Source organism: Sorex fumeus, unplaced genomic scaffold (genome assembly GCF_029834395.1).
Source record: "Sorex fumeus unplaced genomic scaffold, SorFum_2.1 ptg000128l, whole genome shotgun sequence".
Lineage (NCBI taxonomy): Eukaryota > Metazoa > Chordata > Mammalia > Eulipotyphla > Soricidae > Sorex > Sorex fumeus.
The window spans coordinates 3593555-3611427 of NW_026606185.1; the positions used below are offsets into that span (position 1 = coordinate 3593555).

Consider the following 17873-nt stretch of genomic DNA (forward strand, 5'->3'; position numbering starts at 1 on the left):
TATGTATTTAGATTATTACCAAAACACAAGAGATAACATGTTTCATAAAGGGTATAACAAAAAGGAAACCCCTTTAATACTATTAATGAGAATGTAAACTGACACAACTGTTATGAAAGAGTATGGAAATTCTTCAAAAAAATTAAAAATAGAACTACCATGTAATATAACAATCCCATTTCTGGGCACATTTGCAAAAGAAGTAGCTATCTTAAAGAGATATCTGAACACATATGTTCATCATAGGATTATTCACAAAAGTTTAAAAGGCCATGGAATAGGTAAGAAAGCAACTTAAGAATACAGTAATGGGCTGGAGCCATAGGTAGGGCATCTGTCTTGCACACGGCTGACCCAGGTTTGATTCCCAGCATCCCATATGGTCCCCTGAGGCACTGCCAGGGATAATTCCTGAGTGAAGAGCCAGTAGTAACCCCTGTGCATTGCCAGATTATGACCCAAAAAAGCAAAAAAAAAAAAAATCCAGTGATGATGAGACTTAATAAAGAAAATAAAATCTGATGTACTGGTCAACCTTAAAAAGGAATACTGCCATTTTGACAATACAGAAGAACCTGAAGGACTTTATGCTAATGTGAATAATAAAATGAGTCAACTGCACCAAGACAAACTATCTCACTTATAAGCAAAATCCAAAAAACTCAAACTCATCAAAACAGAGAGGAGAACTGTGCCTGCCAGTGAATCAATTGCCAAACAGGAAGTGTAAATATGAACTATTCAATGAGTATAAAAGTTCAGTTAGGATGAAAGATGAATAGAATCTGGAAGTCTAGTGTTATGCAGACTATAACATTGCAACTACAGCTAACAGAATTGTTCTATATAGTTCACATTTGCTAAGAGAATCAATTTGAAGTGTTCTCAACACATACAATATTACTGTGAAGTGATAAATCTGTTAATCAGCTTGATAGTGGCAATTAATTCCCATAATCAAATATATCTATATATCAAATGTACATATGTATAGGTATATGCCTTAAACATACACTACTTATACTTATTAAATATAGTTCAGTAAAATTGGAAAAGAGGAAAAAGAACATCTGAAATTATAAATTTCTTTTAAAATGTATTTAGGGGCAGGAGAAATAGTATAGCAGTTAGGGCATTTGTCTTGTAAGCGGTACACCTGGGTTTAATACCCAGCACCCTATATGGTCCCCTGAGCACTGTCAGGAGTGATCCCTGAGCACAGAGCCAGGAGTAAGCCCTGAATACTGCTGAGTGTGGCTCAACTCCCTCCCCCAAAAGTACTTAGAAAATAGTAGTAATATATCAGCATATGCTAGTTATATCATTGTCACTGTCTTAATCAGAGCTTAGAGAAATAAAATGTTGAAGAATCTAAATATTATTGAAATGCAAGGTTATTCAAGAGTTCTTTTAAAATCTTGACTAGAAAAATATTTCTGTGTTTAGATATAAATTATTAGAATGATATTTTGTTTTTGTTTTTTTGGGGCCACATCTGTTAGTGCTCAGGGTTGCTCCTGGCTCTGCACTCAGGAATATATTTCTATGGTGCTCAGGAGACCATGTGGGATGCCAGGGAATAAACCCAGGCTGGCCACATGCAAGACAATGCCATAACCCCTGTACTATTTTTGTAGCCCCAAAATCATTGGAATGATTTTCAGTTTTAAAACATTGATTCATTAGTCACATGCAAAAGAATAAAGCTAGGGGCTGGAGCGATAGCACAGCGGGTAGGGCGTTTGCCTTGCATGTGGCCAACCCGGGTTTGATTCCCAGCATCCCATATGGTCCCCCCGAACACGCCAGGAGTAATTCCTGAGTGCAGAGCCAGGAGTAACCCCTGAGCATTGTCGGGTGTGACCCAAAAAGCAAAAAAAAAAAAAAAAGAATAAAGCTAAATCAGTACCTCACAATTTATACATAAATCCAAAACTGATCAAATACTAAGATATAAGAGTAGAGACCATAAAACACATAGAAAAGACAAATGCTAAAAATATTACATAATAATGGCTATAGCAAGTTTGGTGTGGGGGTTCAACTCCAACATAAAAGAAAAGAAAATGTTAAAAATAAATAACTAGGACTACATGGAATTTGGGGGTTGGGGACACACCAGTTGTGGTCGGGGCTTACTCCTGTCTTTGTGCTCAGTAATCACTTCACTTCTGATGTTACTCAGGAGACTATCTTGGGTGCTGGGGGATTGAATGTGGGTCAGTTGCAAGCAAGGGAAGCACCCTACCTGCTGTAATATCTCCCGACTCCCAACATAAAACTTTTAAAAAATCTCTGAACAGAGAAAGAAACCGTTGGTAGCATGGGGGCAGGAGGAGACGGGAATCAGGGGCATTGTGAGGCTGGAACAGGGAGCTTAGTGAGACTGGAACAGGCGTCAGAGAGAATGGAGTAAAGGGCGGGACAGAGATTGGAATAAACGGCAACTGAACACCAACCAGCCTGGTGGGCCTGTTCCCTCCTTCATGCATCTGCTCATGGCAGCTGCCGGCAGGGATGGGGAAGTGGTTCATGGGCACCAAATGCACACGGAGAGAGCCCACAAATATTTTGTGAACATACACAGGCCCAGTACAGGAAAATGTTGGAAATGTAAACTCATCTATGAGCATTCGTATGTTGGTTCCTCAAAATGCTGAAAATGTACATACCATATAATTCAGCAATTTCGCCCTAGGTACCTATCCCAAAAACATGAAAAAATTCATTTGGGGCTTCAAGGATAGATGAAGAAGGTGCAAAGGCACCTGTGATGCAAGCCTGAGGCCAATGAGTCCTAACTCTCAATTCCTGTCACTGCCCCAAATGCCCAAGTGCAATCACAGGTCTCTGACATTTGGATTTCCAGCACCATAACCAGGTGTGTGCCACCACCACTCAAACCTGCTGAAAAGGCAATGTTAGAAGATTTGTTTTGTATTGCTTGGTATAGGGCTAGAGCGATATCACAGTAGTAGGTCGGTTGCCTTGTGCACAGCCGGCCCAGCCTAGCCGGGTTCAATTCCTCTGCCCCTCTCGAAGAGCCCAGCAAGCTACCAAGAGTATCTCGCCCGCACGGCAAAGCCTAGCAACCTACCCATGACGGATTCGATATGCCAAACACAGTAACAACAAGTCTCACAAAAGAGGCATTACTGGGCTCACTCGAGCAGCTCGATGAACAATGGGAGAACAGTGCAGTACAGAGCAGTGCTTGTTATAGATAGAATATAATGTCCAGGAAATTCTGTGTCATTCTCTTCCCAGAGCTTTGGTTTATAGTCTCTGGGTCTTGGCCATTGATGAGATTACTTGGCCCAGGGGCAATTTGTGGGTGTGACTGCCAAGCTACTGAAAACTGGGGACCTGGGTGGAGGTGGCCCAGTTCCAGTCCCAGTCCCAGCAGGATTGGAGATCTCAGGCACAGGTTACCGCATACCTGGGTTTTCCTGCCAGTCCACTCTCTGGTGAGCTTCAGCCCATCTTGAGTGAGGCTTGTCCAAGCATGTGGAGTGGCCTTGGGCATGGCACTGGTTGAGTTCTGGAGGTTTTCAGCTGCCAGGGCTCTGCTCGGGGTGGGCAGGGAAACTCAACCTGTCCCCCTACAAGGTGCCCCAGTGAAGACAGTCTGGCACAGGGTCAGGACATTCTGCAGTGCTCTTCTGGGAGCTTTCAGTTACAGTCTCTGGATCTTGGCCATTGATGAGATTATATGGCATCAGGGACACTTTGTCACCACTACATTTCTTAAGAGCTCCCTGGTACACCTGACACCCCATAATCCATAACTATAACCTACAAGCAGCTGCACAACCTCAGGAGCACTGGAGGCTCATAAGACATATACAAAAATACCACACAAATTAACTGCATCTCTGCCAAGAGATAGTACTTAACGCCTTGCACAAGCCAGCGTAGGCTCAATGCACCACACCTGATATGGTTCACTGAACGTCGCCAGGAGTGATCACTGAGCACAAAGCTGGGAGTAAATCTTGACTTCTGACAGATGTGCCCCCCCAACAAAAACAAACAAATGAACTACAAAATGATCTTGCAAGTGACACAAACATGCAACATCCCATGAAATTTTATGAAAAAGACAATATGGAGTTAAGCCATGGATAATTGTAGGATAACATTGATTTGTCCTTTCTCCCTTGCTGCAGGGAACTTAGTTTACCTTAAAGAAATTTAAGTTTACCTTTCTGTATAGACACAGGAAGACAGTAAATATTATGCTTTGTAACTTGGGAGTTTAAGTTTACCTTTCTGTATAGACACAGGATGACAGTTAATATTATGCTTTGTAACTTGGGAGTTGATTGACTCCAATAATATTTACACCTGGGCATCTGCTTTTTTGACTCAGTTGTCCTTAGTTCCTAGCACCCCAAAAACAGGGTCCCGACGAGGGACTGAATGGACGCAGGGCAAGCTGTGAGCTACCCTGGCATCAAAATGGCCAGGTCAAAGCGCCACGATACTCAACTATAAGTTGAGGGCATGATCATGGACAAATGCTGTCATGATCCAAAGTAAGTAACGACGAAACTAGGACCCTGCTGGGACTAGGAAGACTAACCCGGCCTGAGGATTGCGGAATGTATAATGAGATGTTTATATCTCTTACTGTGCTCACACAGAATGACACTGCTGGAAATATTAGAAGTAGATTTACTACAACTATTTAAATGGATTACTAGCTCATTGGGATCCCACCCTTGAGTGGATCTCCTAGTAATCTGGAGTAATCTCCTTAGATGAGACTTTGTCCTTGAGTTAATCTCCTGGAGTAGTGGTCTTACCTCTCTTTGTTGATTTCTTAATGTTCAACCTAACTTTTTATCTCCACCCTACATGATTTCTATATAAACTAGGCTATAAGAGTGAATGAGGGAGGCCAGAAGGAGAATGAGGGGGAAGCAAGAAGGAAAATGAAGAGGGCTGGAGAGAGAGAAGCAGAAGGGGAATGGAGTTTTGAATAAACTACAATTGATACCAACCAGCCTGGACCTCGTTCCTTCCTTCGCCGCCTACCCATTGCCGTTGGCCTCCCCAGAGTGGGGCAAGCAGAGACCACTGAACACAAGTGGAAAGGGAGATAGAGCACTGCGACCTTTAGAACATACACATATAATAACCTACAATGCTCAAAGGCCAGACAGACAAAAAGATCAAGAAAAACTAAAGGAGGAAAATGGGGGTAGGTAAGGGCATTTGATTACTAGAGTAAAACATTAGTTTAATTAATAAAATAAGTTACTGGAGCAAAAAGAAAAATGACTATCCTGTGATCATGCCACTTAATTTCAATACTAAGTGAAGACTTTTCTAGCACATACTGCAGATTTTGTCTAAGGTGCCTGGCCCTGCTCCACACCCACAGCTGGTGTCCCCACTTGCCAAAAAGTTCATTTGCTATACTGCTTTTCTTCCTTCAACACCAGCCTTTCAGGGGCCTTCAGTGACAAATAACTCCCTACAGGCTTCATTTTCAGTCAAATAGTATGCTGCACTCATCTCAATTGCTCTAAGAATGGGAAGGTTGAGAAGATTTGTTTCAGAAAACGGTACCTCTGGATCACCACATTCCATGTTTCAGGATGGGGGGGTGGGAATAAAAGTTCCTCAAATTTTGGCTCTAATTTCAAAGTTCCTGGACATCAAAATTCATAGAACATAGAAAATTCTCAGCAATTTCTATCAAAAGATAATGTTCACTTTCCAATACTCTTTCTAAGAAAATCCTTTCCTTTCTCTCCACTAAGCTAGCTATTCTATTTCCAGCATACTGTTGAGCTGTTTGGAGCCTAGGCTAAGGCTCCCAGCTCCTGTTTCCAGTGGGGGTTCAGGAAGACCCTGACACCACTATTGCAGGGCAGTTCTTCCCCTCACATCCCTTGCACTGAGGAATTTTATACTGAATGGTTGACTACACATTTCTGCGTTCATTTCAGTCTTGGAACAAACAGTACTAAGTATATTCCAAAAGTGTCAACAACCTAATGAAAGCCCCTGGGAGGTGTGTGCTCAGGGCCTAATTACTCCCAGGTTAAACTACAGAAGAAGAAGGTTGGAAAACTCTCACTCCCGGTTTCTAAGGTGCTGTCTTTGTTCTGTCTAATAGGAACCACAGCTCCAGGTGAAGACGCCACCTATATGCCCAGTCTTCTCTTAGTCGTTGTTATTTGCGGGACCAAACTGAGAAACCAGGCAAAGCAGACACACAGAACAATTTGCTTTAGTTTCTGACTCCAGATGGCTCTGCAGTAACCCTAGGCTATGAACCTAAGGGATGAGCAAGGGCTGTGAAGAAACGGGAGCTTCTGAGGCTCACAGGACACTGAATTAGCAGGAAGGAAAGGTAGTAAGGGTTGGTTTCAAGAAGCCAACTCCCACCTGGCTGGGGAGGTTGACCAGCTGCACAGCTGAACAGCTGCACACTCCTGCAGTACAGGGGCGTCCTCACACCCTGAGAAGGGAAGCCGACAATTCAATTAGCTGTAAAAGGGGCAAGTTACGGGCCCCTTGGAGATCTGCTCAAACAGCACTTTGGGTCTAGAATTCCCAACATCAGCTCTTCATGGCAGCAACCGCTGCTTCTAACGGCCATCTCCAATAGCAACTTTCAAAATTGCAGAAGGCTTCAGACACCCACAGCTGTAGAATCCAGAATCCTCCCAGATTGGCTAAATTCAACTCTTACATTTTTATCACTTCACAAGTATGTTTTAGAGCCTGACCAGTTTTTTTTTTCTGGGGAGGGGGCAGGGGAGGGTTGATTTCTTCTTATAGCTAGGATGTATTTGCTCTGGATGTCAGTTATCAACGTCCTCCTAAGCAGGTGGTCAGCTGTATGTTAAAATTGCTCAGTCATTTCAAACCAAACCTATTTCTGGATTAGCAAGAATATTGCAATCGCGATACATATAATATACACGATAGTATCGACACATATGTAAAATAGGTACATATCATACCCATAAGCCTCGCAGGGAAGGGACAGTGCTATCTCCACTTAAAGCCATGCCTGAGTTTTAGGAAGTGCACCCTGTAAAGCCTGCTGTGCAGGAGTGTTATATAAACAACCACCACTTCCTTTGAGAAAGTGCTGGATTTCAGATGATCCTCTGGATGACATGGGTCTGAGTTCTGGTATGCAGCTACTTGACCTCATGGGAACACAGCTCCCCGTCACTAGATTCATTCTCTTCGTGCCTTCCTCTTGGCAGTGGACCAGAGTGAGCTGGGCCAGTCTGCCTTGGTCTAACCCCACATCACAAGCACTGGCAGTTAACAACAGTGAGACCATGAACAAGTTCTGTAACATCTATTTGAAATAAAAAATAAAAAAGTTAGAGCTAAAGGCTCTCTGAGATATTTGCTGTGTGCATAGAACAGAGTCTGGCCATCTGAGCGCCCCATGTAGAAGCATACGCTGTCTCTGGGGAGCACGCTAGGTAAGTTTCTAGAAAGAGATCGCGCATGGGGAGGCAGAGCCTCCTCACAGCAGATGTAGATGCCTTCCTCTCCCTTATAAAGGCTTCCTGAGTCCCATACACCCCACCCAGTCCACCCACTCCTCACCCCAGACTCGCTGCACGATCACGATGAGGCTGTCCAACAGCAAACCCTCCAATTCCAGGTGGTTTATTATCAACACGGCAACAGTGCAACAAAACCAGCTGGAGAACAAGAAAGAACCATCCTAAGTTGCAGCGGGCAGTCAGATGCGATCAAATTTTATTTTCTCAATTACTATGTTCTCAATTTGAAGAAAACCCTTCACTTCCGACATACAGAATGAGAGGAGAGAGTGGGCAACAATAAAAGCAGGTTTATCTGGGTGATTCCGGAAATTTCAGAGGTGTTCTGTTCACCTTAGTGAGATTCAGAGCAACCAATGAAAGACAAAAACATCACAGACTTGTATCTCAGATACAAAATTCCACGTGAATTGTAAAGAAATCGCCTTCGGTCCTCAGAAAGACACCAGTCCACACCAGACACAATCGGGAGTTAGAAAAGTCCCAGAGTGCGCGGGGTTCGCGCCACCGCTAAGGATAGGAATGAGCCAACCGAGTGTCGGGCTTCCCCTCTGGTCCGTTGGGTTTGTGTTCCGGTTCTGCCTAACAGGTGTTCAGCTGTCCTCCAAACTCTCCGCGGGTAGCTTCCACGGTACCAAACTTCTATCCGGGGAGGAACCGATCCTCGCTGGGTCTAGTCTGTGCAGCGGCTGAGCCCACCCGCTTGGGGTCGGCGGGATGGACACGGCGCTGGGGCCCTGTCCGGAGCCGGGAGGGTCTGAACACCGGCTCTGAGCCGCCCCCCCGTGCCCGCCCACCCCGACGCTGCGGCCCGTCTGCGCCTCAGCCGGCCGAGCCCTCCACCCACGGGCTGTCCGCCGAATCCCGAGGCGAGGGTCAGGTGCGTCCACCTGCCTTTGTTCCCCAGCCAGCCGTGGACGCGGGCCCATGACGCGACCCCAGGCAAGGGTGGGCGGCGGGCACCAGCTTCCCCGGACTCGGGGTCCGCGCGGGCGGGCAGGGTCGGGCCAGCACCGAGCGGAACCGGCTCCTAGCAGCCCGAAGCCTGGGTCTGACCCTAGAAGGAGGCGACTCTGCTCCCGGGAAGACGGCTCGACAGCTGGCCGGACAGCGGGCGCCGGGGTCACCTCAACAAGTGTCCCCTCGAGGCCAACCGGCCCACGCCCCCTGCACCCCGGGGCCCGCGTCGCTCCCGGGGCCGCCCCCCGCGTCCGCTCTGCGCCTGCGCCGCCCGTCCCGGGGACCCCGACCCCCGGCGGGCGACAGGCGGCTCTACGGGTCCCGCATTGTCCGCGCCGGCCGCGGCTCCTACCTCGGCGAGCAGCGCGAGCAGCAGCGCCGCCACCGCGCCGGGCTCGCGACGCATCGTGCGGGTCCTCGGGTCCGCCGGGCAGCCGGACGGGGCTCGAGCCCGCGCGCACTCCCGCTCCGCCCGCGCGCCCGCGCCCCGCCCCGCGCGCCCGTGCCTCGCCCCGCCCCGCGCGCGCCCGCGCCCCGCCCCGCGCGCGCCCTCGCCCCGCCCAGCCTCTAGCGCGCCCTCGCCCCGCCCAGCACCGCGTCCCCGCCCAGTCAAGCGCGCGCCCGTGTCCCGCCCCGCCACGCGCGCCCCCCCCACTGCGTGCCGTCCAGCCACGCGCGCGTTAGCGCTCCGCCCAGCCTCGCGGCCCCGCCCAGCCCCGCGCGCGCCCGTGCCCCGCGCGTGCCCGCGCCCTGCTCCGGCGCGCGTCCGCGCTCGGCCCAGCGCCGCGCCCCCGCCCAGTCCCCGCCTCGAGCGCACCCGCGCCCCGCCCAGCCACGCGCGCCCGCCCCCCCCCCCCCCAGCCTCGAGCGCGCCCGCGCGTTCCCGTGCCACCGGCCTGACCCAGCTGGAGCCCACTTGCTCCTGCACCTCCTGGGACTCCCATGCCTCCTGCCCCAAGTTTCTCTTCTCCTCATGTGGCCCCACAGGTCAAGAAAAGAAGTTTTCAAAGGCCATCCCAACTCTACCACCCTTGGCAGCCACTCTAGCAACGGACTCTTACCTAGGTAGAAAGCCCCATATGGAGAAACCCTGTAAGGGCTAACTTCAACAATGGGAGCACACATGGCTGCCTCAGCCCACCCATGTGCTGCTTGTGCCCGGTGGCCAAGCACACCTGCTGCCCGCATCTGCCTCCTGAGATGTGTACTGTGTAAGCACTCGCCTGTGTAAGCACCAAGCTACTAAGAAATCCCACAGCTTTCTCTCGCCGCCCGCATTTGGTGGTCTCGGGCTGCTCCCCCACAGCCGATACCATGGGCGGGTGGAGGAGGAACCGAGAGTCAAGCTGGTTGGTGATCAGTTGCTGTTTATTCCATTTGCCCCACACGCCTGTTCCAGTCTCGCTGAGCCCTTTATTCTAATTTCACACTGCCCCTCATTCCCATCTCCTCCTGTCTCTCCTGCTCCTCTCTCCAAGTTCCCACTCCGCTTTGATCTCTCTCTAATCTCTCTCTCTATCTCCCAGCTTTGGGGATAGCAACCACAGACCCAGGTCCCTAGCCCAGTCACATATGAAAGCGCTTCCTGATTGCCTGCAGCCAGGGTGAAATGCCACTTAAGGGTTTTTCTCCTTTCCTTAGTCCAATAACTCAATTAACATCTTAATTAACATCTTAATTCTACTTCTTAATATTAAGTATTTTGTATGGACATAGTAAGAGATACACGAAGCTTGTAGGGTGGCTCTCCTTGGGACATCTCACAATAGATCTCAGACTACAGTGCTCAGGCCAGATTAGTCTTTCCTAACCCTAGCAAGGTCTTAATCTAGTTGTTACTCTTTGGCTCATGACAGTATTATGGCACATAGCCTGGCCCATTTTGATGCCAGGGTAGCTCACAGCTTGCCCCTTGGTCCATCCAGTCCCTCGTAGGGACCCTGCTTTGGGGGTGTTAGGAAGTAAGGGCAACTGAGGCTTAAATTGAGAGAACAGATGCCCTGGAGTCCCTTTTGGAGTCAGTTAACTCCCAAGTTTCAAAAGCATAGCATCAGCTGTCTTCCTGTGTCCATACAAAAAGGACATTGCTCTGTTTTAACTATGCAAAGGACTTAAGGAGAAGAGAAAAGCAATATTTATAAGTTAACAGGGTCTGATTAGGAGATAAAGGTGATTGACCAGTTGGGGAAGCAGAGCACAAAGAAAGAAGTTACAACACACAAGACCTGGGTATGAACTCAGATTGATTTTTGCCTTTCCTGCAAAGAGCAATTCCTTGTCCCAGCATGTGTCCAGGCTCCCTGAGCAATCAGGTGGTGAAGATTAACTCCCAGGCAAGCGGACCAAGTGGACATGAGGTGTGGCTTGAAGGCTCCCTAATGGGGCTGAGCCAGAGGCTCACTGCTGATTTATCTGTCTTGGCCTTCTTAGTCAGTGCTGGGGTGTCAGAAGTGGATTAGGAGAAACTAGCCATCTCTCTCCTCTCTGCCTCACATAAGTCATCCGTGGAGGCCCGCTGACTTCACTCAGGGGCTTCACTGGGTCAGTCCTGGCAGTGCTTGGGCCCTTATGTGGTACCCTGGTGAGCAGCATGCATGGCATGTCCCACACCCTCTCCTACTCACTGGTGTCCTGGGCAATGACTTACAGAAGTACAGAGCCTGAACTGAATTAGCTACCTTTGGAACCAACGACCCAGAGCAACTCAGGGCATCTGTCACAGATGCTTGCACCCCTTTCTTCTGTATGTACTCTGTCCCTAAACAAAAATACATTTTGATTTACTGTTTGTCTACTCCTTAAATTATTGTTTTTTGATGAAATACAAGACCCCCCCCCACACACACACACACACTCCAAGTGTAAGTTTGATACAGCAGGAGCAAAAGGGTGGAGTTAGTTGGTGAGTTTAAACCTCAGGTATCCACAGAATAAATAATGGGAAAGCTGAGGATGGGAGATAACAGAAGATAAAATAGAGCCTCCAGCCAGCTTCTCTCTTGCCCGAGGCACTCTCTCCCCCCCCCCCCCCACCCCCTATCTCTCTCCCTCTCCCCCTCATTCTCTCTTTCCCAGAAGATCACAATCCTTTCAGATGCGAAAACTGAAAACAGACCCAGAGAAGGGAGTCACTCTCAAAAAAGGAGAAGCTACAAGAGAATCTAAATGTCTTGATGGACAACAATTTTGTTTGGCATAGGTTCTCTTCACACACTCCCAGCCTGGCCCATGCCAGCTTTTTCTCTGGTGGCTGAGACAGTTAGCTGAGAGGTGGAAGCGGAAGGGCCGTTTTCCAAGGCTATTTTCCCTCTTCACCCAGGTTTCCCAAGGTCTTATAACCATGGTTTTATCAGATCCATGAACAAAATTTCAGAACGTCATTATATAATCCCTGGCGCATGTCCAGGAGTAAGTCCTGATTCCGAGCCAGTAGTGACCCCTGAGCAATACCAGGTGTGCCCCCTCCTACCGCTCTCCAAGGAAAGCAATCCCGCAAGACAGAGGAGCAAACTTGACTTCAGTTCTTATCCTCTTCTTCACAAGTTGTCTGATTCAGTTTTCTTTTTGTATCTGGGAGCCTTAACAAAAATCTCCACAAGATTTACTTGCCTTCCACACAGCCAACCCAGGTTCAGCTCCCAGCACTCCATGTGGTTCCCTGAGCCCCGCCAGGAGTAAGCCCTGAGCACGCCAGTGTGGTCCAAAACCAAAACTAAGCAACAACAAACACTTGTACAAGATCTGGAATTTAGGAAAGGTACTTGCCTTGCATAGAAATGGTCTTGCACGAGGATTCCTGGCAGTAAACCCTGAGCACAGAGCCTAAATACCGCTGAGCATTGTTCAGAAACAAAACAAAACAAACATCTGGAATTTCATCATCATCTTCCTCTAATATGGGTCGTCCTTCTTTCTTTCCTTCCTTCCTTCCTTCCTTCCTTCCTTCCTTCCTTCCTTTCTTTTTCTGGACCACACCCCCAGGTGCTCAAAACTTACTACTGGTTCTGTGCTGAGTGATCGTTCCTGACGGTATTCCAAGGACATATACAGTGCTGGGAATCAAATGTGGGTTGGCATCCTGCAAGTCAAACACCCTACCCACTGGACTATTTCTTCTTCCCAACAAGTAAAGTTTTCCTATTCATAGATAGTTTAAGTACAATTTAAGGCACATTCATTAATCTAGTTCTCTTTTTGTGCCACTGCTGTTTTAGGATACTGGATGGTACTTCTTATATCTGCTTTGTATGATGTGTAAGTAAAAATGTTCACTTCTAGGCTTGCAAGTGATGTTACAGTGGATCATGTGCATTGGTTTGTGAACATATTCACCTCTTTAATATTAAAGATGTCGTTTTCCCAAACTTCTTTATGGATAAATGAAGTTACTTTTTAATGATCCTTTATAGTTATTCTATGAACTGCTTTTTTCTTCCTGCAAGTATTTCATTTGCCACCACTGTGCACTTTTCCCTGCAGTTTGGCCAAGTTTGCCTGGTTTATGCTTTCTTTCACCTGGTGAGTGGAGCTGGAGCCTCTGAGGGGCTATTCTGGTGAGCACCGACTCTTGTGCCAGCAGCAGAAATTGGGTACACAGATGCAGGAGCTCCTTGGAGGGTGGCAGCTCCCGAGAGCTGCTCTGCAGGAACCTCCCCAGCAGAAACTGGCAAGTGTATGAGGATTGTGGTTTTACTTCAGTTTACTTCTTAAACTCAGATTTGTCAACAAAGGACTCACACACATTTTCTAGAGACCAAACTGGTATCTCCGAGCACCAGTGAAGAGCATACCAGATTTCCGCTGCCCAGAGAGATTCCTGTCAATGCTTTGCCAAACCCTCATCATGGCTGCACCCTCTGCCCCTGTGTCAGCTGCAGTAGAGCCTGGACTTCCATTTCCTCTCAGTTTAGGTCTCCTAAATTATCCCAAAGGAAAAAAAATATATAGTTCAATGGAACACACTCTGTTTCATAATTATATCTAATGTAGCACATTTCTGTTTTCTATCTTTCTTTTTTTGCCTTATCTATTTCTTTTCTTTGGTTTTGGGGACACACCTGGCAGTGCTCGGTGCTTACTCCTGGTTTTACCCAGGGTCAGTCATGGAGGGGTTCAGGAAAACATATGGGGTGCTGAGGATGAATCCAGGGTAGGTGCACACATGGCAATACCTTATCCTGCACTCTCTCTGGCCCATGCTTTTGTTTTCTAATCTTTATTACCTCTTCTGCCTCAAACTGATGAGTGGTCCTTATGAGTGCAAACATTGGTCACGTTCAGTTTTGTATGCTAGGAATATAGTATAAGGTCCAGGAAAATAGGCACTGAACAGGTATTTAAGGATAGATGAGTGATTATAAAGAAGTAAAGAAAGAAGGAGTTAGGAATACGGGCATGTGATTAAATGTGTTTTAAGTTCTTATTGAGTTCCTTCCCAGAATACTGCTTTGGTAAATTTTGTCATTTTAGTAAAATCTGCATTATAATTCTACCTTAAGGATTAAAGTATAGAGAAAGTTTTGCTTATAAAAGATTTTGAAACAATATAGCAAATAAAAATATCAAAAATACCCTCAGTGCTTGTGCTGTTGAAATTGTGGCAAAGTTTAGGAATACTGAATCCTTCCAGTCTCTTCTAGAAACTCTCTGACTGCCCTTCAAACTCACCTGTAGTGTGTTTATGGAGAAACTAAGCACATTTGACCTCTTCCTTGGCTGTTTAACTTGATTTGATAACTCCTAAAATAAAACATATCTGCTTGATCCTTCCATTTCCTTGTTTGTTTTGGAGTCACATGGGCAATGCTCAGGACTTATTTATGGCTCTGCACTCAGGGTTCATTCCCAAGAGGACCAGGGGACCATATATGGTGCTAGGGAATGATCCTGGGTTGGCTGCATGTAATGCAAGCACCCTGCCTGCTGTGCTCTCTCTCAGCCCACTTCAGCTCCTTTACGCTAGTTTTGTCTTCCACAAACTCCTTAAAAAACCAACATGCTGAGGAGTCAATGATTATTTCCTTTTCTTACTCTCAAGAAAATTCTCCTATCTAAACTCATGTCATTTCAGGAAAATGTCTGTCAATGTCAAAGGGAAGAAAAATTGGTAAATATAACTCTGGCAAGCTCCAGGCCTCTCTAACATGGGTATATAGAACATCCTGACTGGTACCAACGCCACCATACTCATGGCTCAGATGTGAATCAATATCTTGGAAGGATATTATCCAACTTAAAGAAGGGTTGGGAAGCTGGCCAAAATCAAAATCTTGCCAACAGCTCATTCAATTATTTTTAGAACATTGGACTGGCCAGACAGCTGGTTAACACTGCTGCTGTGGGCTTCATTCAGTGTGTGGTTTCTGTTTTATATTGAAAAGCTTGACCTAAAAATAGTTTTATGAAGAGACATTTGAACTCTCTTTAAAATAAAAAATCAGATCCTTGTCATCAATCCCAGTTTTTCACACCCTTGAGGACCAGCCCACTTCACCTCTATCCAGGGGCTTTAATCAGTGATCACTCAATCAATATGAAAATAAATATTTGGAAGAATTGCAGTTTCTTATGTCTGCGTCACTACAAGTTCATTGACCTATAGAATAGAGGCAGCATCATCAGTCCTTAATAGCACATGTTTGTCTAGCTCAGTTTCATCCCTGGCTCCCTCCCCCTCCTCTCTCCCTCCCTCCCCACTTCCTGTCTCCCTCCCTTCCTCCCTCCCCACTCCCTCTCTCCCTCCCATCCTTCCTCTCCCTACTCTCTCTCCCTCCCTTCCCACTCCCTCCCTCTCTCTTCCTCCCTCCCACTTCCCCCCTCCCTGCCTTCCTTCTTTCCTTCTCCATACCCAACAGTGATCAGGGATTACTCTTGGTCAGAGATCACACAAGGCTGATCCAACCTCTGGTAGCCATGTATGTGCAAAGCATGCACTTTATCCACTCCAGCCTCTGAAGTTCAGTATTTTTCATACTTAAAAATATGAAGGGCCCATTTTACGGGCCCTTTAAAAGGAAAAATTCTCTTCTCGGCATGCAGAATCTCTATAGAGTTGCGATGGCATCTGTTACCCCACACTATGGGCTCTTATTTAATTCCATGAAATTAGGTCTCTGTTTTTACTCTTTTAAGAGAGTTGCTCTGTGCCTGCACTAGTGCACTTGCATTCCCTGTTCATGTCTGTTGTGGCGTCGTAAGATTAAAACATCATAGATTTTAATGCCCTTGTAGTTCTGGAACTAGAAGTTCAAATGAGGCATTGGCTGGGTTGGTTTTTTCTGAAGAGCCCTTCTGGGAAGAAGGCAGCGTGCCTGTCTTCTCTCTGCTCTGCAAGCAATGAAACTCAGCTTGCTCTGCAAGCAATGAACCTCAGCTTGCTCTGCAAGCAATGGGACACAGCTTGGGCATATCAAGGGGAGAATTTTCTCTCACAAAAACAACAGTCAGGATCGATTCAGATCTACCCTAATTTCCTCATTTTACTATAACTCTTTTTCAAAGATGCTTATCTCCTAATTCAGTCTCACTGAATTAGATTTTCAAAATAAGAATTCATTCCAGGACTGGAGACACAGTACAGCATGTGGGGTGCCTGCCTTGAATGCAGCCAACCTGAATTCAATCCCCAATTCCCCAGTGGTTCCCTGAGTTCTGTCAGGAGTGATCTCTGAGCACAGAGCCAGGAGTAATCCCTGAGCACTGTCGGGTGTGGCTCAATAAACTAACAAAAAATTATTCCATATTTTTCCACCTGTAACTCAGACAACTTGTTCTTTTCACATGAAAAAAGCACTTATGCCCAGCTTCAGTAGCCCAACTCTTTTAGTATTTTCTAGCATTCAATCTAAGCCCCCAAATACAATCTAAACATCATCTAAATCAAATGTGGGTGAGATTTGAGGTACGATTCAGCCTGAGATAAAATGCTCTCCAGCTGAGAGTCTGAGAAACCAGAGGAGTACCCTGGAGGGAACAGCTGAGTACAAGCATCCATTTGAATATAAGCATCCCATTTCAAAAAAAAAAAGAGAAATAGAGGGAGCAGAGTAATAGTACAGCCAGTTAGAAGGCTTGCCTTGCACACGGCCAATCCGGGTCCAATACCCAGCACCCCATACAGTCCCCTGAGGACACCAAGAGTGATTCCTGAATGCAGAGACTTGAGCATTGCCCAGTGTGGCAAAAAACCAACCAACCAAACAAAAAAAAATCAAAAAGAAAAATGTAAAGACGCTGGACACCCCCAGCTGCCAGGAGGACCTGCTCAGCGACTGCTTCCTGTAGGCTCATAATGGCCCGGCTGCAGGAGACCAGCGGGGCCCACCGCCCTGGAGGGAGGGACGGGGCCAAGATGCCCACCAGCCTGGTGGCCCGCATTCCCAAGGCCCCCCGCCAGCCCCTCGGAGGGGAGACCGCAGAAGCCGGGGCAGTGCCTGAAGCCAAACTTCTGGCCCCCGGAGCCCGAGGTGGCCCCTTCTGCCCAGTCCAGGCCGGCTCAACATCTCCAGAGCTTGACCCTGGCCCGGGCCCCGCCGACCCGCCAGCCCCTGGCCACAGCTGGTCGGAGCAAGACCCTAAACGGGGCCTTCAGCCTGGCCTCGGCTGACCTGTTCCGGGCACTGGGGCCTGAGACCAGCCCACCGGAGCAGCCTCCGAGGCCGGAGGAGCCCAGAGAAGCCGGTGCCCACAGCCTGGCCCTGGAGCGGACCCCCAGGGGAAGGCGGGGGTTGCGTGCCAGAGCCCCCGCAGCCGACCGCTGGACACGAGGCGCTTCTCTCTGGCTCCCCCCAAGGAGGAGCGCCTGGCCCCGCTGCCGCCCTCAGCCATGGTCCCCGCCCTTACCGCCGCCCTCCGGCCCCTCTCGCCCTGGGCTGCCAGGACTCTGACCCCGGCGCCCCCGCACGCGGGGGACGTCGCTGCCCTGGCCCCGGTGCGCGCGGACGGTGACAGGGGCCCCAGCGAGGGGCTCCCGGCCCAGAGCCCTGCGCGGGCCGTGCCACCGGAGGACCTGGGCCTCGGGAGCAGCGCCCGCAGCATCCCCTCGTACCCCGAGCCAGGTGGGGCCCCCCAGACCATGTGGTATGAGTACGGCTGCGTATGAGGGGGCCCGGGACCCCCGTCCTGCTGATGAGAACACTGTGCCAAGTGCGGGGCCCCGCCCCGCGGCGGTGTGTGCTGCAGGGAGCTGGCTGGGGAGTCCGTGCCCGGGTCTCTGACCCCCCAACACGCCCAGATGGACCAGAAACCCCTCGGGAGGGGGGGCGCCCTGTTGCCGGGTCCCAGCACTTTCCTCTGCCCACGCCCACTCTCTGCTGTTAACACTGGATTCCCCCCTTCCCCCCGACTGGAGGGGGCTGCTGCCTA

At 48.4% G+C, this 17873-nt stretch overlaps 1 protein-coding gene and 1 pseudogene across 1 annotated transcript in view; one reads left to right on the forward strand and one right to left on the reverse strand.

Moving 5' to 3' along the window:
• Positions 1-8986, reverse strand: part of VOPP1 (VOPP1 WW domain binding protein) — a 101248-nt gene extending 92262 nt beyond the window's left edge. Inside the window, exon 1 of the mRNA XM_056138143.1 lies at positions 8863-8986. Within this exon, the coding sequence (XP_055994118.1) occupies positions 8863-8916 (54 nt within the window). The 5' untranslated portion in view covers positions 8917-8986. The remainder of the gene's footprint in view (positions 1-8862) is intronic.
• Positions 8987-13107: 4121 nt separating this feature from the next.
• On the forward strand, positions 13108-17610 carry LOC130045478 (protein Daple-like; annotated as a pseudogene).
• Positions 17611-17873: the final 263 nt, after the last annotated feature.